This window comes from Emydura macquarii, unplaced genomic scaffold (genome assembly GCF_026122565.2).
Source record: "Emydura macquarii macquarii isolate MOO-44397 ecotype Brisbane River unplaced genomic scaffold, CSIRO-AGI_Emac_v2 contig_450, whole genome shotgun sequence".
NCBI lineage: Eukaryota > Metazoa > Chordata > Testudines > Chelidae > Emydura > Emydura macquarii.
Window position 1 is genome coordinate 4,819,542 of NW_027130587.1, and position 23,424 is coordinate 4,842,965.

Below are 23,424 nucleotides of genomic sequence, written 5' to 3' on the forward strand. Positions count from 1 at the left end.
AAGAACACATTCATTACAATACATTAACATCCTTTATACAGTCTCTCTTACAGCCAGTTTCTTGTCAATGCACTTAGAAATATTTCCAAGATAGTCTTTGCAAAATTAGGGCCAATTAATCAAGTAAACTACCAAAATTCACTATGACAATAGCTTACACTGTACATGCACAGCACTCTAAAGCGTATATAATGGAAAGGAACCAACAAGACAAGGAGCCAGATTTACACAATTAGCATAGCTCCATTGACTTAAATAGAACTATGCCTATTCATACAAGCTGAAAAACTGGCCCAATGTATGTTGAGTTCAAGTGTTTAAAAATAAAACACACACTGGCATATATGGGCATCAAAATACTGACCACAAATACAGTAGAGGATTGAGATTTCATAAACATTTGATAGGAGCTTACATCTGCAAGACTCATTGGTTGTCATTAAAAAGTCAGCATTTACCTACAGATTCCACAGTTACTGCTTGTTTCCTTTTCCAACTATAGGGGGAAACTCTGGTATCAGAGACACTATGTAGTAAAGAATCCTGATATTTTTTTTAAAACTAACTGTGGAATTTGAAGCCTTAAAAAGGATGGGAGGTTTAGGGGTCCGTCCCCCACAAAAAGCCCCGAAACTTAGCATTATTCAATGAAATTCAATGGCAGGAAATTTCCCCATTAAAGGAGGATTTTTAAAGGACCATACATGGGTAACTAATGAGTTCAAGAAAACCATCGTAATTCCTTTGTAGCATCATCTCTTTCAGCTTGTAGCCATAAGGAAATAACTGTTTAATACAGTAAAATAATGTTATAATGTATACAGTTTGTTCATCACCTTTATTACATCAAAAAGAAATAATAGAGAAAGAAGAAAATGTTAGATATTATAAACTAACTTTCTCCTGCTAGAAACAGTAAAGGCTTGTCTGCTTGACTCTATTTGAATTTCTAAAGTAAAATCTTTGGGCCTTGTCAAGGCATCTGACCCTGGAAGAAGCCATTTAAAAATGAAAACTATAATGACATACAGAAATGCTCCAGTAACAAGCACTAAAGGCCTGTTGGCATTAATGCTAGATACCTCTCTTTTTGGAGACAGGTGTCTTGGCCCTTCCCATTAAGATTAAGATCTGGGATGTGGATAGGATGCACTTTTTTTTACTTGTAACTCCATGAAATAGTAAGTTGCAGACCTTTCAGCTGAGACTTGCTCCTAACTCATGCAGAACCCCAGTGTTTTGGTTGATTTTCTTCAACTGCAAAGGGTTCAGAAAGACTTGGTTTACAGTAGACAAATGATTCTGTGCTATATTGAAAAAGAAACCCCAAATCCTCAGTGTAGGTTCAGATGCAATTGTTGTCTGTTTTTGAAAATGTTACACTTCTCTTGCTTAATTACATGTACATTTCCAATAATGTATCCCAGTGCACCTGAAAGCACACACAGTTATAAATATATACAGAAAATTAACTAGCGGAGTGAGATCACTTTTAAAGCATAGGCACTTTAACATTAAAATGATGGCAGTCACATTAAAAGACAACCCTATTTACGCCTAGAAATCAACAATTTGATCAGCCATTAAATATTCATAAAATTTCTACTGAGTAAACTGCCACAGATATTTCATAGGTAAAGAAATGCAGTTACAGAGGATGAAAGTTAAATATTAACATTATGTTCAATACATTTTATTTAAAGGAGTGTCTTCTCCCGAGATATCAAATATGAGAAAAGCCAGTGATAGCAGAGATGCAGAATGAACAAGCTTTTCATTTTGAAGATAGTTATTTTGCTAATGCAAATTAGTATACTATAAACCAATAGAATGAACAACTTGAAGGGATGGAAAAAGCTGGTTAATACACATACAACTTCATGCCACCTAATATTGCTAAATAATGTGGGACAATACTGTGCAAAATCTACAGTCTTGGCCCTTTAAAATTCCTCCTGTCCTGAATAGTTCCTGAAAAAGAGATATATACTCTCTTATTGCAGAACAGGAAAAATGTTAACGAGCCAGGCCTATATACTGATACAGAGGAGGAGACATTGTATGGTTAGATCCCAGTCCTGCAATAATTTCAGTGACCTCAAAGTCACAGTTTAAAGAATAGATAACAGGCTTGGTAAAAGGGTATTAAACAAACATGCATTACAACTGAATATGAAGACATTTCAAGCTACAGATTTCTATTGTTTTTTAAAAAAGAATGTCATTGATGAATTTAAATAACTGCACCTTAATACCAAATTTTCAATTCTAAAGTTATAGGAAGTACTCAATATATTTACAGGAAAAAACAGCCCACTAACATTTTAAGGCATTACGAGAGCAAATAATTTTCTTTATGAATATCTGTTAAAAAATACAGTCAAAATACAAGCCAAATATTGGCCAAAGTTCTGCCGCATCTACATTTTTGAATGCTAAGCACTTCTGATCACAGGTCACTAGTAACCTCAACAATTAATGATTTTTAAAAAATATAACATGCTATTTTGGTCCTCTTATCTCTCAAGCTCATCGTGTAATTTCTTTACTGCCTAAGTATCCAATCCTACTCCCACTGAGTTGGAAATCTTTACACTGAATTTAATAGGAGATGGATTGGGTTCTGAAGTTAACCATTTAAAGTACTTAAGATACTGAAAACAGACTCTTCTGTGAAATCAAGATACAAAACTAGAAAAGTCAATTACCACCAAAAAAAAACATCTACTGATTAGCAAAATGATCAAAACCACCAATGTAAATGTTTGCTGCTTTGACTTTCAGGTCTCAACTCTCACTTTAATAAAGACAACCCACACATTACTGTGTTTGTATAAAAGATATTTACTTCAATTATCACACCTAGGGTGCTAGTGAATAATAATAATAATAATACATCATGTGAGTTTCATACAGTGATATTGCTTCTCCATATCATATAGGGACCGTTGTACAGTGCTGAGAACAAACATTATATGGCTAACCAAACAAAGACAGAAGAAACAATGCCATTCCGCTGACGGAGGAAGCACTTCCCCACTACTGCCAGCCATATAAACTTTTACTTTTATGTTTAAACAAATACCAAGAAATAAAATGTTACAAAAGATGAGTCACAGCAACACAACGTGGGCTTCTCAAAGCTACTTGTACAAAAAAAAAAAAAGACACTTTTTTTTTGGTCAATTGGGTCTTTGTGAGGATTTTTTTTTTTAAATCTGTGATTGTGAACATAACAAACAAGCTCTAAAAACGTCTAAGACTTAGTGCGTTACAGAAAATATATAAAATACTGCTAAAAATGTAAGACACCACAATACACGGGGGTAAAACTGAGCTTATTATTTAAAAACAAAAAAGTTCTCAGGAAAAAGTACACCACTTTCTGTTTGAGTTCATCTTGTGCTGTGTTAGTAGTCAGGGCATTCATTTCAAAGGTCTGCCCATTATCATGGCAAGTAGTTATTGCACAAATGCAAAGAGTTAATTTCTTAATAAAAATGAAAAGGGACATGAGGCAAACAATTTAAAAAAGAAAACAAAAACACCTCTCACCCCCAACAAGTTAGTTTCAATTTACTTTGGATTTAACGTCCAAATTCACACACTTGACATTCTTGGAGCATTTACAGAGAGTGGGACATATACAGTGCCCCTTTTCTTAAAAGGAACAGCAGAAAACAGCTTTCAACACGGAAATGCATAGACTATTCTGATAGAAATGAAAACCTTTTGCAGAAATTATCTAATAGCTTAACATAGGACCTTCCCTTCCCTCCCCTCCCCTCCCCTGCCCTTTCTACCTATACCAGAAGGAGAAGGTCATGGCATTGGGAAAAATGTTATTTCTGAAAAATTAATCTGATGTTCTTAGTGGGATGTCCTCAAAAGGCAAAGTGCAAGTTTGCTTCCAATCCACAGAAGAGGTGATGCGCCCTGCAACAATCTCAGCTCCTTACATCTTTGCCTTCTGTAAGGCTCTTTTTTTGCAGGGCCCGTGCTGGTTCAGTGCTTACTGAAGACCCTGTACATTGTCCCCCAAGCAGACACATGACTCCCTCGTATAAACAGGGCTATTTCTAAAGCAACATTTCAGTTCTTGCTTAAGCAGCTCTCTCAAACTGTTACCTACACACAGAATGCTTGTCTTAATGTGTTTCTACAATGCAAGGAAACCAAAAAAACTCCTCCAGCACAGATATTAATTTACAACTAGTATTTTTGTATTTCATACCAGGAAAAGTTGCTGCTGCACATGATTGTTTTGACCAACTTCATATTTAAGAAAAAATAGTTATGAATTCAGAAATGAAAACATATGCCAACAAAAATGATCATAGGAAACCAGTCTCTCTCGTTTTAAAATAATACTCTTGAGCAGATTGCAATGTACTTTGATAAAGGGATACTGCATCTTCATGAAAATTTAACAGAGGCTCTAGGAGGCTTAGGATATTTTTTGTCTCCCTGTATATTGAGGTCTCTTTCCTCACAACTAAGTGGTTTTTAATATTTAAATATAAATATTTAGTAGACATTTACAAAGTCTTTTTTAAATGGATTGCTCCAGAAACACAACATACTGATATGGGTATTAATCAGTACAGTATATGCCAACCCATCCAATTCCCAGAGAAGATCAATTTTTCTAAACAGAACAGAGTGAGGTTTGTTGCGCTGGACCATCTATGTCCGCTTAAGCAATAAGAAGTGATATGTATATTTCTGTTGTGTTTATATAAAAATCTCTGAAAGGCATTTTAAAATAATCTCATTATAAAGAGGAAAGACCAGAATTTTTTGTTTTGTTTTAATGATGAAACATTTTTATATAATTAGACGTATGATGCTGTGTAAAGAGCACATTTTAGAAATAACAGACAAGTGCTAGTAAGGACTGAGGAGATAGGAGTGTAATAGAGAGAAAAAAACCCATTCTTAACAAGTTCCAGTTAGACTGGAATAACCTTACAGTGTATCACCATTTGAAGATGACATGGCTTAGGAAGTTGAAATGAACATGTAAGTGTTTATTAAAGTTATTTAAGAACATGGTGAAAGTTAGCCATAGCTGAAGATCACATGGGTGCTTGACCAATCAAGTTTTTTAAATGCTCACTGAGAGACCCACTAGTATGATTTTTGAGAGACTTATGAGTGTAAGAGATTGTTGCACAATGGCGGACTATTTATTCCAAAATTCCATCATGCAAATAGAACCAGAATGAACATACTCTTCAGTAACCTGAATCCTCCTAGATTAAAGCTTACATTTGCCTACATTGGATGTACAGCTCCTAAACATAAAACTAGAACTTCTATTGCACAAAGTTTTAAATGCACAGTAGTATTAAGTGCTCTTTATCAAATGGATTAGTAACCCTGGGCTACTGAAATGGATCTTGATTGGTCTTTTTTTCCCCCTAAATAAAAAGTAGGCTATTGAGTATGCTGAAATCTAGATCACTGTGCTTTAGATTATTCTCAATGAAGAGATGAGACCATAAGGCACCTTATCTTTCTGATTACAGAAAGTTTGATAAATAGTACATTTTATGAAAGAAGTAAAAGCTAAACACTTCTAAGAAATAGTGTAATAATACACAGGCTTTTGCCTTACATGTATGTTAAACAAATTAAACTAAAATTAAAAAAAAATAATATAAAAACATCCCTCCACCCTCCACAAAAAGTCAGGAAATCCGTGAACTCCTTCATTACTAAGGAGGATGAAAAAGGAATGGAAGCCTCGGATAATGGGAAAAGTGGGGAGAGACAAAACCCACCCAACAGCACAGAATAGTTGTGTTGCTTATTCTTCACCTGCTCTCCTATAAGCTAGTTAATTGGAACTCTCACTCTATATACAATACTAGCATTCAGAGGTAAGTAGGTGCTTTGGAAACACTTTTTAAAGCTAATTAATTTACACACAAATGATACATTAAAATAGTATTAAGGGTCTAATGGAAACTAACAAAAGCCAGAGAAATGCAGTGTGAACCCTGACTGCGTACCAATCTTATAACACATGTAGATTTTTTTTTATTTTTTTTTAAAGTTCCACAGAGGTAGGATTGGATTTATAAAGCCAATTAAATGCTTACAGTTTGTTTTTAAAATATATTTCTCCTTCAAAGTAAACAAAGTCCAGGGACTGACACTCACAATATAAAATGTCAGTTATAAACCTCAGAGTAGTAGAATTTTCAGCCTGCAGGGGCACTGCAGAGGAATTGCTGGCTTTGATTTGTCACTTGGCTTAATTTACTGAAAAATTCTTCTTTTTTTAAAGCCTACCAATATACAGAGTTTGCAAAATAAAAGTGTATTTTTTTAAATGAGAAGATGGTGCTCCCTTTAACTGACCATATTGTTCGTAGGCATAGCGGCTCACACTGTACATGGAAGAATGCTTAGTAAGTGTTTCCTGATAGCCATATCAGAGCGAAACCTATTTATACATAGTTACAGGGTGAATTAGGATGCAATTTCATCCTTAATTCTAAATTATCTAGCTTTTGTCCATTTCAGCCAGACCCTTGATATTATTTTTATGTATTCTGAATGTGAACTTTTTTATCTTCATGTTAATTAAACCCGCATGTTCAAACAATCTGATCCCTCAGAAGCCTGTAGTCACATTCTTGCAACATGGATTTTGCCTAGAAAATGAGAAAATGGCACTATTTGCATTAATATACATATTAGCATGTAAATAACATTTTTAAACTTGCCATCCACCCATTCCCCAAAGCATATAATTTACCTGATAGACTATAGCAATTCCTTACTGACGCCTAAATTGTAAATATGCTACATATTTAGGAACTTTTCTAAACAGAAATAGTGTAAGTATACATACAATAGTGTAACTTTAAAAAATGCATATTACTGACCTGCACAGATGGTGATAACACAAGTTAACATATTATTATTATTGTTACCAATAGAAAGATTGTGCTGTTACAAACATTACCACAAAATTACACAGTAACTATGCAAAGAATTCCTGTCACCATTACTTCAGGAAATTCCTGGGATTCTTCTCCATTTTCCATGGATCTTTGGGTGAGTACTTCACTTAGTAACACAAATATCTCCAAAAGAAAATGAACATCCATCGATATGCCTCTAATGGATGGACTGGGGGAGGGAGTGGTAGGTAGTATTTATTGAACAGTTTCCTAACATGACTGTTTGTCATTTAACTTGTATAAGATCAGGGCTCACTTGACTGTTTCAGTTTAACAGGAAAACTGAAGTGATATTGCAAAGTTAATAGATTTAGTAACAGAAAAAATCTAGGGAGAGCTCTAGATTGTGCTCTTGGACATGCATGATTTCAGTATCACTTATATGATGGCAAAATTTGTCCTTTGGCACACATCTGTCAAAAATTAAAGATTATTTAATCACAGCATAATTTTTAAGTAGACAGTCTTCCTTCTAAACATTTTTGTCCCTGTACATACTCATGAATGGTGCTGAATTTACTATGCTGAAGACTCAAGTCCATTTTTTATCCACACAACAGGTACAGCAGTGCAAGCTTTCCCCACTCTGTCAGCATGCCCTTGGGCCTGACACAGAAGGGGCAACAAGGGAGTTTGGTCTCCACAGCCCCTCAATTCCTGGCCTTTCCAGAGGATGCTAATAAGGGTGCCAATTAGTAAAAAGTCATGTGGATAATTTTTGTCACATGAACACTTCTCTATAAGGACCTGACCTGAGACCAATTAATTCATTTCACGTATGCCACAGAACAGCTCTATCAGGGTGAAAGTCACCCCTGTGCTGAAGGCCATCACAAAACGAAGCACTAAAGTTCTATTTTCAGGGCTTAACTGGGTCTTTAAGTACTGCAGAGGCCTGTTGCTGACCCTCCCCAAAGGAGGGTGTTTTAATCATTGTACATTAATAGGATATGGCATATTACATAACACAGAAAATTTAGCAGCAGGGTGATAAAGGCCATATAAGTATGTATCTGGATACACAGGGTAATAGTGGACTTATTTTTCCTAAAGTCTATTGTTATATATATCTAATACATGGTGTATTCAATATCAACTATTTTAAATCCATAAAAATGAACAGGAAAGGAAAATACAATGATTTTCGATGTACTAATAATAATAAGTTCATATAGAACTTTTCATCCATAGATCTCAAAGCACTATTATTCCCATTTTATTGATGGGGAAACAGACACAGAAAGGGGCAGTGACTTGGCCAAGGTCACCCAGCAGGCCAATGACTGAGCCAAGAATGGAACCCAGCTCTCCTGAGTCCTAGGCTAATGTTTATTTTTATTATTTAAAGTAATATTGAGTTATATTTTAAATTGTTCAGTACTTTTTGTAAATCTTGTATTTGTACAGAATTTTACAGGCCTTTTAATTTAAAACTGTTTGACTGTATGTATGACATGGAGAAAGACATGTTAGTGTTTGGCTAGAGGGACAACAGAAAGTGCCATTGAAACTGGAAGGCCAAGCTTAAGAGTAAATTAAATTGAAATCTGTGTTTGACACCTGTTATATCTGTATAAGTTAAACTGTGGAAGATCAGGTATAAGCAGCCTGTCTTGTTAGGGACTGAACAAACAGCCACTGAAGTCAAAGGAAAGACTTCCATTGACTTCAATGGACATTAGATCGGGCTTTAGACCAAGTAACAAACACCTTTTCTTCCTCTCTCCCTATCTTTCTTACGATCTCCATGAAATCCTCACACTTAGCACCTATAAAACTCAAGTATATGGAGTGATTTTAAGACCCAATATACATGGAGATATATATACATGGACCTTAATGTGAGCAATAGAGATGATTTAAGGAACTCACTCGCTTAAAGGAAAAGCTAAGATAGACAAGTGAAGGAACAAATGGACCCTCCATCTGCATGTCACAAACCTTTATGAATGTATTTATTTATTTGCAGTGAATCACTTTGCTACATAACACTGTTGATTTCTTAGCAACCCTCTAAAGGCACCAGGCCACATTACTATGACATTTCAGTTAAATAAGGAAGCTGTTTTGGATTTAAGTGCAAAAATGCATCTGAAACCAATTACTTTTATGGTATTTTTATAATTTAAATATGATCAAAATGTTTTTCCATTTTTGAACTACCAAGTTCTTGCCAAGAGCAATTTTTTTCATTTTACAGCAGAGTTCTAAAAACCCTTGAAATTAGGGATTTTAAGATGGAAACTCTGACAGACCCTGAACTGCAGCAGTGCTAGTGGGGATTGCAATCTTTTATCATCTTTATCACATTATTCTGTCAGATTTTCCCCTAACTCTAATTTATTTAAATTAATCAGCATTAGAATTTCACTTTGAGCGAACACTGGGATGATGCACTTTTCCTCTAGCTTGCTATTTACATTTTTAAAAGACTGGAAAATGGTGATATTTTGAAATAGAGGACTATAGAATATTGCATAGAATTTTGTAGTGTTCATTTACCCCTTCTCTGTAACATCCCCACATGAAGGTTATGTTAAAAATTAATGCAAAACCTCTTACCTAATGAGAAAGGCACATGATTTTTACATATCTTATTCTAGTAAAGAGCTCATTGACAGATGATATGGACAGAGCACACCAATGTAGGGCTCCTTAAGGAGTGGCTCTACCCACAAAGTCTATTTATAAATTTTTCAGGAGTGCAAGAAAAACTAAAACTATTAAGTTCTATGGCATTCAATAACTACTTTAACAAAACACTTTTTTCTTTTTTTGTCAATGAGAAAATCTTATGATTCCACTGAGAAAGAAAACTGTATTTATAAAAATGAAAAAATTATAAACAACAGGCATACTTCATTTGCTTTCCACTAGCACAATAATAAAGGAGACCATCCCATTTAGTTAAATCTCAATATTGTCCTCCCCTTTTGCCCTACCCATTCAGAGATAAAAATGACAGAATTTTACCTGCAGTATAAAAGTATTTATGTTAAAACAGCCTGACACCTATTGTGCCATTGCTTTAGACAAAGTATGGATTGTAAAGAGAAAAACGAGTTTAAAAAAATGTTTTTAAAGAACATTTAAATGCAAACAGTCTGCAGAAAACCTGTAATGCCAAGGATCTGTGCTTTTATCTATCAGGACAAGTACTGAATAGCATGTCTTCAGCAAGTGCTCTATTTTCAGTCTTCTTAACTCTATAAAACAACGGTGCATACAGAACAGCTCCACATGTTGAACATGTGGTACCTTATATAGTCTTTCACCTTTCTTACTCTCGACTAATCAATGACCGAAAAGCATTGAAGAGTCACAGTCCAACTCTTTTTGCATTATTTTTCCAGTAGCTCTTTATCAAATAATGAAGACTAGGCCTGTAATACTAATTTTCCTAATAACATTAATTTCAAACAACACACTTCATTAGCACAAAGAAATATAGCTAAAATCATTCCACACAGATGCAACTTAATCCTTTTTTAACCAGGGCAGTCTTGCCAATTTGGAAAACTATAAGGAGCAAATCTCCAAACAGAAGGGTAAAGTAAGGAATCTGTCAAAGAACTGTAATGTGATTCCTAACTGAAAGACTGGGGTCATCCCAATGGCATTCTAACAGTTTTACACACTTTCTACCTATGATATTAAGACTGAAATCACAAAAGGAACTAAAGCATTAATAAAGTGCCAAAAATACAGGGAATACTAAGAGCATTTTATTTGACTAATATTATAATAAATACCAACGACAACCCTTGGCAAAATGGGGTGACTTCTGAATTATGACTGCTGACGTCATTCAACAAAATTATATGCATTGGAAATGGTATGATGGCATTTACAATTAACTGTTAGTGTTATAAAGGAAATAGCTTCTACAGGAGAGCTATAAATACGCTTTTTAAAAACTAACATAGCATTAACAAAAATAAGCAGACACTTTTGAGTGTGTGGCTCCTCTAATGTAATTAGCAGAAACCTGAAAACTACAAAAAGAACAAAAAGGATACTTTTGAAGGCACTTAAGTATTGCTTGTCAAGAATAGAGATTAACCCTAAATGCTGCATTTGAGTTCATCCTGTAAATAAAGTTCTTTCATATTATGCAGTGACAGCTCTCAGTAAGCATTACTGAATGCAATAAAGACACATACATATAACAGGTCTGATGACCTTAATTAAGCAAAATAATAAATAGAAAAAAACTACAAGAAAGCAAAATTTAAACACTTGACTGCATCAAGCACCCAGATCTCAACGTGGTATAAATAGAGGGTGGTAACACATGGCAAATATATAGTTCTAAAGTAAATAAAAAAACTGATTAAGTTAGAATGTAAGAAAATACCCGGTCTAATTAAAAGTTCTGTCTCTTGACTGAACTGAAGATGTTTATATTTTGTTGTTACTCATGTTCAGGTACATGTATTTGAATGGGTCATACATTCGTAAATGGAGTTGTGTTTTATAAACCGATTCAAAACATTGGCTTGTAAGGAGACGCTGCGGTGAACAGAAGATTTCTAATGATAACATTTTGATTTACCATGTAGTTTGCTGGAAGTTTCTCAAGCCAAACTGTATGTTCCTATAAGTAGAAGTTACATACTTCTAGATGGTGCTATCACATATTACAAATTTTCTCTTCCGCTCACCACAGAAAGGGCCAGTTGCTGTCTTTATCAAATTTGAGTTCTGCAGCACAAGCTAAGTCTCTGGTTACCCAAGCCGGTAATTTGAAACTACTGTAACAGTAAAAACAGTTAAATAAATCTCTGCTTTTTCAGCCTCCTAGAGCCTTCTTTTCTTATTCATGAAAAGGCCTTTTTTCTTTTTTTTTTTAATAAAGAGTATTGACTCTTAATTTGTGAAAACTTGAACTAAATGCTGCTGTTGCACGTTAAGAGACTGTAAATGAAACACAATTTCTAAAACATCATGCAAGAAATGTGGGTTCACATCTTACAGTCAAAGTTCTACTAGTTAATTAATACAAGCACACTGAGTTGTAATATTGGGAGCATACCTTTAAAATCGGAACTCTTCTCCCCACCCCCCAAATCAAAAAAGTAATATTAATTAAACTTAAGAAGTAATGAATGCACCATTAAAGTGTCATCAAAAGATGCTGACCTAAGACAAAGGTTTCAATGATACACAATACGGTCAAAAAGTCTTCAATCAATAATATACAGTATGACAACTACATCTTGTAAATTATACCCAATACTGCCGGCAGTCTATCCCTCTAAAGAATATTTGCCCCCTTTCATCCCTTCCTAACAACCAGATAATAAAATACAGCACCTATAAATAAGCAAAAAAAAAAAAAAAAAAAAATATATATATATATATATATATATATATATATATCGAAATCATCTATTGTTAGTTTTAAAGATATGGCAATAAAGGAGTCTAAATTAGCAAACTTGTAGAAGCCATAACTGATAAAACAGCTTATTGAAAAAAGGTGGCAGTAATGCACTCTATGTGTGCACAAGTATGTAAGAAAATACACAGACGTATAAAATTGCACGCACACACTCACGCACACACATCCTTCCACACACCTCTATGCTCACGCATATACATATAGACAACAGGAGGAGTTAGAGACAAGTCAGAATTTGATTTGTACTTTGATCAGTCTTCTGCTGTGCATAAAACAATCTGAAGAGGCTACATTTCTGAAGGGCAGATTTTTCTGGACTGGTATTCAAGAGCATGAATATTTTGGTTTGGAGTTTGGGCTGTTTACATCTTGGTCACAGCCCATCTGATTACTGTAATGTATTCTCTTTCTACACAAAAATAAGCTTCCCACAACTAAAACATTTAAATCAGTGCTTGCGGTGGGAAGAGAGTCAGTAAATGACTACCTACGGTAGGAAAACATCTCTTCATCTGAGGCAGGCCCCATTCCTTCTTAGTGGTGTGTGATATCACTTACATTTGTAAATGAAACTAACGGATTTCAGGTTAGCTGAATGCTCAGGTTGTAAAATATGTCCAGGAAGTTGCAGGCTGAAATGTTACTGGCCAACTTTTTTCCTCTCTCTCTCTTTAATAAAAAGGTACTAGATATACCACAACTCAAATTAAATGATCAAGTACATGCTATTCTAAGTTGTCTCCTAAACCTCCTGGATATGAGGTCTGATCAGCGTGCTCTGTGGTTAGAGGTTAAAAAGCAGATTATAAAATACCTAGATTCAGATTTTTTTTGTCCTGATTTGGCCTAAAATGGAGTGTATTAAACAAATTCTGGTCTGCAAAAGATCAGAATCAGTTAAAGCTATGAAACAATGTGCACTACGTGTCAATATTCTATTTCACTTACAAGAAAACACTAAGTCAGCTACCACAAATTAAGATATTTTCCTGATGTGACTTTTTGTTTTGTTAAAAAATATGTGGAGTAAATGTGTTTTTTTTTTAATTCAAAGGTTCAAACAACACGATTCTTTTCTTTTCTTGAAAATATTTAGGAATCCAAACTAGTGTGTTTAGAGTCGGTTGACTGTGCAATCTCTTAGTGGCAACTGAACAGCTACAAAAATTTTTTTTTCTTTTTGAAAAATCTCCCCTTTTTTCCTGGTTTAAGAAGATAATAGTGTATTATCGCTCTGTAGCCATTAGATGGCAGATAAAAAGCCCCCTTTAAATATGTGGGTTTGATTATTTTTTTTAATGTTTTTGTTTTTTTAAAGCCCACACCAAAGAGGAGGGCACAAGGCAAAGCTGTATGAGTTATTCCAGAAATTGTGGAAATCACTTAGGGCATTAATAAAAACACTTCAGGGTACAAAAAAGCTTGACCACACATTTCAGTTTTCTTCCTTGAAAACACAAACATAAATTGGGCTTAACGCTCCTTTTGTTTTCTATATGCACCTTGGCCTATGGCGTTTTTGCCCTGTGGCCTGCAGGGCAGTAAGTGCGCAACACAATAAAACCAGTAGAGGTCCAGTTTAACTTCCCCAGCTCTCTAGAGTTGGGTGAGTTTAATCTCAAAATTCCCATTCGACGGGTTCTTCTCGACTAGCGGCCTTCTCTAAACGGTGTATTATGTTGTTCAAGTTTGCTGCTTTCTTTTTTCTCAAGGTGTTGTCCCGCGTGTTCTTGGAGCTTGCTGCCTCGGAAAAGCTGAATAAACTCTGAATAGAGTTGGCTTTCTGTGAGCCTCCAGCCAATGTGGAACTTGTACTTGGCACACTCGACATTTTCTCTGAACTTTCTTTTGACTTGAAGGAGCTCTCCCCTGTAAGGACTGAGGTGGAGGCAGCTGAGGTAGAGGCATCCTCTTTTGTAGCAGAGTTTGGCATTGTCTCCAGAGTTTCTCCTGAACTTTGAGACCCTGGCGGAGAACTCTGACGTGGTGCTTTGAGCCTACCCTCATCATCAGTATCCTCCAGGCTCTCCATTCCCAAATGGAATGACTCTGTTTTCTCTGATGATCTGGCATCTTGTGGTGCCGTTTCCCCTGCTTCAAAAACTGACTCTGCTTGCCCTCCCTGAGACTTTATGGTTGCATTGCTGTACTCGTCTGCCTCCAGACCACTTTGCTTTCCTTCAGGTGGGCCTTCTGTGTCCACACCATCACAACTGTCTCCCTCAGAGCTGTGAACTGCCCTGCTGCTTCTGGCTGAAGGAGAGTCACTTGACCCAGCCTGGCTCTGGCTTCCTGCTTGGATTTCTTCAATGAACAGCTCTCGACGGATGCGAGATCTAGAAGACATGATAACAGAATGGTAAGTTTGATGCTGGCCATTCACAATCATAGACCACAGTGATATATAATATATGCATTCATAAGGAACAGACAAAAAAATGAAAACATATTCACAACAAGCCTTTTCCTTCACCCATGGGCAGAAGTGCCAAATATTAATCCTTAGACCTGTTTATATATTCAAATTGAAAGGATTAGCTGAAGAAACATCTGAAAGAATGTGAAATGCAGTCAAGGCTCTTCTTTAATACTTTACTGTGATGTGTCATATACCTGCTTTTAAACAGCACTTTGTGCTAGAGACAAGCCCAACCTACAAAGTCCATATCCGTAGAGGAACTTTCCCCAAGTGCAGCAGGAGGAGAAAGGAGATGTCTGGATCTGGGTTTTGATTTGGACTCCATTTTCACTTTGTGTAATACTCACAATATGCCAAAATTTAAGAGAAGTTGGCCCAGTAAAAGATATTGCCTCACTCACCTTTTCTCTCTAATATTCTGGAACCAACATGGCTACCACACTGCATATATAATTATTGTACATCTGATTCCTCAGTTCAATAATTACCTCACACTCTATACAAACAGTGTAAATTTAACATTCATGCAGATAACAGAATTGTTCTAGAGTGATAGTGTGTTAAATTGTAAATAGACTTTTTAGTTTCATTAAAAACAATAATACTTTTTGCTTTGGGAGAACTTCAGTCCATACTGACATTTATAATTTTTGCAGGGTTGCACATGGATTATAAAGGGGATCAAGAGACAAGGTCCTAAAGTTCTCTCATTCTCACTGGAAGCTCATTTCTGGAAGCATGAAGCTTCAGAGGGTGCCTAAAGAACCTAAAGATTCCTCTCTGCTCCTAGGGCACAGGACTTCAGAAGGGAATTTTTAAAAATATAATTAGAGGGGAAATAATTTATAAACACCAGTAACATTTTGGTTTCTACTCCTAAAAATGAGCCTTGACTTGCCTAAAATTAAACAAAAATGAGAAAAAATAATTATTACAGACAGGAAACCATGATCAAAAGTAAGAATATAATTCTGAATCGACTTTAGGGCAGTGTAGCTTTCTGACTGATTGTCAGTCTATAAGCCTGTCTGACTTCTTCCTTATTTTTTATTTATAAATTTCATTTCAGAACATTAATAGCCACATGGTAGGCAGGGCACTTCTAGAGAATTAATGCACTCCACGTATGGGTAAAAATCACCTATTGTTCAACTTTGTGCTTCCGGCAATGTGAAGTGTGTAAAAATTACCCAGCAACGTACTGCCTATGTAACTTTATTTGAACCTCTCCTAAGGAGTTTCCCAGTGTCTGGGATCTCACAGGCAAATGAGATGATGAATGGCTTGGGGTTTTACTTTGCCTTGGTGTCTAGGTCAATTATATAATCATAAATGGACCGTACAATATAATTCTTATGATCATCTCTGTGCATTATACTGCAGGATATATACCCCATGTTCCTAAATAGCAGGAAGAAGGAACTTCAGCATGCTTCTGTATGGGAAGAATGTAGACACAGTAACAATTTAGAGAGAACTTAGTCAAAAAGAAAAATAATACCGCTGGTTTTAATGAAGAAGCTCTGCCTAGTCTTCCAAATCATAGATGAAAAACCCTCTTCATGTTCATATCTGTGGCAAGTTTTCAAGAGAGCCTTAAACTTCTTGCAGGAACTAATATACACTGGGAAAAACACAGACTAGCAACAGAACACTGTTGGAATGTCTGCTTTGCATTTGAAGCTAATGACATTATTGACTTACTTTAGAGGAAGTAGAGTACTTCAGCAGTAACTGCTGACACTGCTTTTTTCAAGGATTATGGCTCTATAATTTCCCCTCAGAGATTATTATTCACCAAACCAGGGACCATAGGTACTAATATTAATTTGCTATTAACATTACTTCCACGCAATCTGTGTTTATTAGTAGGCTTTATTTACTTCTTATAATCTCCCTTTATAGGCAATGATCCAAAGCACACATCTCCTGGGGTGCTCACTGAGTCAGGAAAAGGAAACAGGTAACTTGGTGCCTGCCCATCTAAGAAATATGCCATTTAAAATACCATAGTTCCACTTAGGAAAGTGAATCACAGTATGCTCATTAAACATTTGGTCACAGCTCTATTGAATATGGATTTGTTTGATGGATGTGCAAATCCCTTGAATTGATCCCCAACACACTAGACAATCCCCAACATGGAAGAAAATCAAGCATTATATTAGTTAGGAGACAAAGTCCATACAATAAACAGGAACCGGTGATAGCAATTAGGAAATTCTGGACAGAATGTGCCTATCAGTGTAAGATGGAGACCACTACATCAACCATGCCCTGAAGGCATTTGTCAGTGTTATTCAAAATATCAGGGTATCCTGGGGATTGTGTTGGAGTTCACTGTACAAGTCTTTGCACAATTTCCAGTAATATATAGACATTTATAACAGTTACGTTTCATTGCAGCTTTCATAAATTAAGTTGAATGGAGTTTAATAGTTTAATGGCACTGGACTGGGATTCAAGAGCATGGGGTTCAACTCCTACCTCTACCACAGGCTCTTCCAGGTAATCCTGGACAAGTCACTTAATCTCTGTGTCTCAGTTTCCCATGTGTGAAATGGGGTTAATAATACTTCCTTTCTTCCACCCTCTGTCTGTCCTACTATTTAGGACATCAGTCATTTGAGGCAAGGATCATCTATAACATGTATTTGTTACAGCTTCTAGCACAATGGGGTCCCAATTTCAAAAAGGGCCTCTGAGTGCTTCTGTATTGCAAAGAAATACATAAGAATAATACATAGCTGAGTGTATGTGCTGAGTCTTGAGCTCTGGGAACAAGTGGAAAGGTTTATGTTTGTGGATATTTATATTTCAAAGTGAAGTTCTCCCTCTCAGGTATATTTCCACAATGCCTCTTGCTGTGACATGTATGTGCCAACATAAGGATGGTTGTGAGGGCACATTCTAATGCAGCAACAGTTTGTGGAATGTGTGGCCTAAACCATATAACCAAAGGATAAGCACTGCAGTAACAATATTCCCGAGAGATAGAATCCATGACAGCAAGACATTATGAAAAAGGTATCAAATTCAAGAGGAATAGTACACTAAGGCTTGTAAAGGTACAGATAGCAGTTGTACCAAAACAGGTTATATGTGAAATATAAAAACCCACAATGCGAGCTAAATTTGAAAATGGGCTCTTACCTCCTTTAAAATATGACAAACTACACTGTTTTCTTTCAAGATTCCTTATAGTTAGAAAGGGAATCCTGCTCAGTTCCATGAATTCATTGTCTTGTGTCACCTCGTATATTTTAATAATAAGAAAAATAATGATACCTAATATTTGTAGAGCACCCTTCTGCTGAGGTGCTAAAAACGCTTCACAGACATTACTTAAAATTCACAAAATCCTTAATGTTAAGATTCTTATTTTTCAGATAGTGAAACTGAGGCATAGAGTAGTCAGTCCATGGCTTGCTTTTCAGAGGTGCTGAGCACTCAAATCAGGTCATAGATGACTTGCAAGGTCACATAGCAAATCAGTAGTGCTGGGAATTGAACCTGGTCACCAGATTTCATGCCCTTTATTCCAACCATTAGCCTATGTTGCTTTCTCGTTTGTACATATGTTACTTCATATATAACTAAAGGAGTAGTCTGAATTAATGTATAGCTTGGTGTGGCTAAATGTGCTGATCGATCATGACTTCTTGTGCTTTCTCACACTGTGCCTAACAGACGATCTCATGATAATGAGGAAGAAAACACATGTCACCAGTATAGTCTCATTCATCTGTATAGTGAGAACAGCACATTTCACTGTCAGGCTGAAGGGAACATATTTACATAGGCATTACTCCAACTTGTGTATAATTGCTATAAGTGAGAAATAGAATAGCTGTCTGTATTTGGAGAACTTTGAACTAAGATGCTGTATTTGCAGAACACACAAATCAAATTTGACTATATTTAAGTACAAGTCAGTGTGATAGAGTACAAATGTTACCACCTACTGGTGACTATATTTGTAATTTTCCTTTGCCTTCTACTGTATGTTCTATTTCTTAGCCCTGTCGTTAACCAGGAGTCTTTTTTGTTCCCATAGTGGCCTTGTAAGTGGCAGAGATTAGCTTAGAGGGAGAAAGCTTTTAAAATGTGAATTGTTTGGTAAGGTTTTTTTTTTTAAAACTATCCTATAATAAATCAGGGACTCTTGGGTCAGAAAGGAAGGGACTGAGGCGTGAATGTTTTCTTCTACCTCTCAAATTATAACGGTTATATTGATCAGTGCCAATTTCTGGGAGAAAAGTGTAAGCTGATGAGGATTCCTGATCAGTTCTTTGCAGGCAAAAACTGTTTATCCAACTTCTTCTAATTATCATATACTGGTCAAGCATTGAGTCTTCAGTAGGCAGAAACTTGTGAAGTGCTTCTTTTTAATGGGAACAAGGGATAAAACAGACTCAAATCTCTCTTCACTTCAGGATGACTCTTGGCATCAAGGATTTATCATCATAATGTAATAAATTTGCAGCCACCTCAGACATGATTGTCACTAGGCTGCTCACCAGGGCCATTTAAAACTTCATGGAGACAGAACACATTCTTCTCATCCCAAAGCACAGATCCCATACCCTGAGCTAAAAGAAAATCTCCTTTAGTTTTCAGCAGTGTAGGATCTATGACAATCAGAACAGTTCTGATTGACAGTTCTGACAATCAGAACAGAATCCATCCAGTAGAGGGCAGTAGCGCACACACTATCTGGTAGATTATATTCGGAATTATAAATATCCCATATGACAGAGGACCCTTTTAGTTTATATTAAAGTCCCATTCTTGGACATATCAAAGTAAATTGCAGGATTTCACACTAACAAGACCTATTTAAGTCAATATGTGGGTATTTTTATTCCCCAGGAATTATTTTAAAATGGTATATACTGTTAGCACTATTGTTATTACTATGAACTCTCTGCTATTGAGACAGTCCTTTCTGTATCACTGCCCAGCACTAGTTAAGGCAGACAGAAATAAACAGCCTTTTTTGGCTAGAGTATATATTGTGCTCATTGGAGATGCTGTGTACTGTACCTGTAATTGTGGAACCAGTTGATCACTGTGCTGGTTTTCAAGTTGAGCTGTGTAGCGAGTTCCTCAATGGTTTTTGGTGATGGGTATGGCTTTTGCTGATAGGCTCGTTTCAGAGCTTCTTTCTCTTCTGGTGCCAACACTACTCGTGGTTTCTTTAGCTGATGCTGCGGCTGTGGGCTGGCTCCCTGGCTATAGTCTATTCCAACTGAAGAGGGCTCACAAGGTTGACTGTCACTAACTGAGCTGTGCCGTCGTTTCATGTAGGCTGAAAGAAAAACACATCAGATCAGCAAAGAACCAATGCAACCATAAAGTCACAAAATACAAGAACTGTAGAATAAACGCAAAGATCACAGACAGTGAGCTGGGGGAAGTGGGGGTGCGGGCTGGGAAGAGCAGAGCAGGAAATGAATTCTGGCGCGGGTCCGAAAGACTGCAGGAGAAGGCAGAGATGGCAGGGAAGAGAGGACAAACTGACCATAAACCTTTCAAAGTCCTTGACCACATTGGCAAATATGTGAGACAAATAATAGATATAAGAGATTAAGTGTGGCATAGTTCTAACGTTACTCAACAAAAGTCTGAATATTTTATGAGTATGACATTTTCACATATGCATTTCGTTAGGACAGTTACACTGCGCTGCAGCTGAAATGTTCTCTACTTCTTGGTGTTTAAAGCTTCCCACTGGATTAAATTGAAACTACAGTAGTTAATAAAAGCTGAAATCACAACCATGTTCCAACACAAGATGGTGCTTGGAACCTGTGCAATCCTGACTATGCTGCCTCAGTCTTAAGGAACAGTTCAGAGGTTTGTTGCTTTTTCCTACAGATCTTGTCTTAGATGCATACACTGGAGATTGCTTATAAAAAGGAAAAACAGCCTATAGCCCCCTTCCTTTAAGCAAAACTCTTTTACAATATGATTTGACGAGAGCTGCTGCTGTGTGCTCAGTCAATGACGGGAGTCTGAACAACTCCATTAGGGTCCTTCATCCCCACCAGGGTGTGAATCATCCTGTCAAGTTCAGTGAGAAAAGAGATTTGGCTAATGATGTCATTGCCTTGATTAATTTACACTGGCTGATGGGAGGTGGGATCATGTCACACCAGTTAGTGTCATGCAAAAGCATTGCTGAGGAGGCCCTTCCCTTGCAGTGAGAAAACAGCACTTACAGATGAACATAATCAATACAATAATGCAGTGGCCTGATAAATGTTTTATATAAGCAATTTAAAAACCTGGCCTGTTGTGTTCCAGATTATATTAGCCCTGTCATCAAACAAGGACAGCAGACAGCTGAGCTCTGTGTGGCTCAAAAGCTTGTCTCTCACCAACAGAAGTTGGTCCAATAAAAGATATTACCTCACCCACTTTGTTCCTATAAGAAAGTTAGATTTTAAAGTTTATTCAAATCAACCCAAGCTATACAGAACGTTTCAATCAGTGGTGAAAATGGGAAGCAGTTCATGGTATATCTGTCATTTCAAACAACATATACTTCCACAGCGCCTGGGGTGCTGCTGACTGCTACAACGTGCAATGCTGGCAATTAATATGTAGAAAATGATATTATCTTACATTTATAAAAGGCCTTTAATCGCAAAAGGACTCCACAGTGCTTTACCAACATCTACTGACTATATACAGGCTCCCTTCATTCACCACTGTAACAGCCAAAACAAGGGTGAAGTATGGTATCTGCTTATTAGAGCACTGCAACACTACACAGTAATTTAAGAGAGGATATGAAGGAGAAGAGCACGTCTAATTAAAAATGTAAAAAATATGTGCTACATCCAACTGAAGCTGCCAGAATTTGGTCAGGTCGCTGGGTTTAACACTCTCCTCTGATGCAAAGAGATTTTTAATGAGTGGTCAGAATCTCTTATTTCACATTCAAAAGATGGCACCTCCAAAAGCAAAGTAAAGCAAAGCAGTTTCTAGTCTTCATTCTGGGACAATAGCTCAGGCCAAACTCAAGAGGATGAGCACCACTTCCTGCAAAACTATGGAGGTGTTCCATCTAAGCTGAGACCAGACCTAACTCTGTTTTTTCAATGCTATCACTATGAAGTGACAACTGCTAATGTCTGTATCTCTCATGAGACTCTAATAAAGAAACTTAAAGATGACTAAAATTTAATGTGTTCAACCAAACAACAATATCCACCAGTTGATATTTTTTCCATCCAGAACAGGCTATCACACCATCATTCCATTGGTTGAAGGTCACATATTATGGGATCTGTCAGTGTGCTGAACCAGATTACTAGCTATGTGCTCTGCCTGAAGCACTCTGGACGCTTTAAAGATGATTTGCAAATATTTTAAAACAATCAACGCTAAATGTATTTGGGGAATATATACAAGGTCAATCAAGGGAGATTTCAGCATATTTTCAAATAAGGATAGGCTCATATCAAAAGGCAAGTTACAAACACCCCAGAGTTTTGGAGGAATTTGGTTTTGGCTACAGATCATCACTTTATCATTAACCACTACTTCATTGATGACCAAACTCATTTCCCAAATTCAGTCCTTGGGAAGGTTTGGACCAGGATCCTTGGTGTTGGGCTCAGCTCTATTCCAGGATTTTACTACTTTTTTCATTGTTGTTGTTGTAAACCCAGCATTGCTATGTTCCCTTGGTGAGTCTCCCTAACATGTACTCAGCTGGAAATGGCACACCCATCACCCCAGAGCACTAGACCCTGCCTACTGGGGTAAAACATAGCCCTTTTAAAATATAATTCTGATCCTATATGGTACTGAACAAGCTTGATAAAAATGAAATGATGGGGAAATACAGGAAATTAATGTTTCTCCTTTCAGGGCGCTTCAGCACTGTTCACTGGGGAGTACGATGTTTCTAGCAGCATGCACAGTGGGGTGCCATATGCCAGAAAAACTAATTATTCAAAATAAGGTGAGTGGAGGAAGGAGTCTGATCCGGCGTGTCTGCAGACCTCTCCTAAAAGTTGGTTTAACATACATTAGAAATCTGCTAAACTGTGTATAGAGCTTTCATAGTATAATTTTCAAGTTGATAGAGAGGAGTGGGTGGAAGATATGCACAGCTCACCTTTATAACTATCAACTTATTCCTCTGATAAAATGTGGCTGAGGAATAATTGGTAGTAATGTTTTATTGGCAACAGAAACCTTTGCAATATTCTTTCACTGACATAACCTGAATGGAAAGTTAAATTGTTAATGTGGCTCTACAGTACTAAAATGGTTGAACAACAGGACACTTAGCTGCCAGGGAGAACTCAGGAGTGAACAGAGGGCTGAATTCACTCCCAGTGCTCTGCTACCAGAACAGCACTTACACAGTTCAGGAGCTCAGCTGAGGCCCTCAAAAAATATACAGCCTTATCTTTATTCAGGCACAGTCTCTTTTCCTACAGCATGTGTACTGTATAGGACTGATTCGTTTAGATCCAGTTTAGAAACTAGTTTCCAAAGGATGCTGTCAATGCTACTTTTTAATTATTTTTTATTTGGTTTTATTCAACACTGTACGGGATAATCTCTTAGGAACGTTAAAAATCTACCTATTTGGCCCATTT

At 36.6% G+C, this 23,424-nt stretch overlaps 1 protein-coding gene across 4 annotated transcripts in view; it reads right to left on the reverse strand.

Moving 5' to 3' along the window:
* Positions 1 to 23,424, reverse strand: part of CUX1 (cut like homeobox 1) — a 372,701-nt gene that overhangs the window by 47,468 nt on the left and 301,809 nt on the right. For 3 of the 4 annotated variants that reach the window (XM_067537834.1, XM_067537832.1, XM_067537833.1), the window contains 2 exons: positions 19,847 to 20,111; positions 12,366 to 14,717 (listed from right to left, as the gene is read on the reverse strand). The exons of the other annotated variant lie outside the window; for it this stretch is intronic. In XM_067537834.1, coding sequence (XP_067393935.1) covers positions 14,000 to 14,717; positions 19,847 to 20,111 — 983 coding nt within the window. In that variant the 3' untranslated portion in view covers positions 12,366 to 13,999. Of the gene's footprint in view, positions 1 to 12,365; positions 14,718 to 19,846; positions 20,112 to 23,424 lie in introns of those variants that run through there. 4 annotated transcript variants of the gene reach the window in all.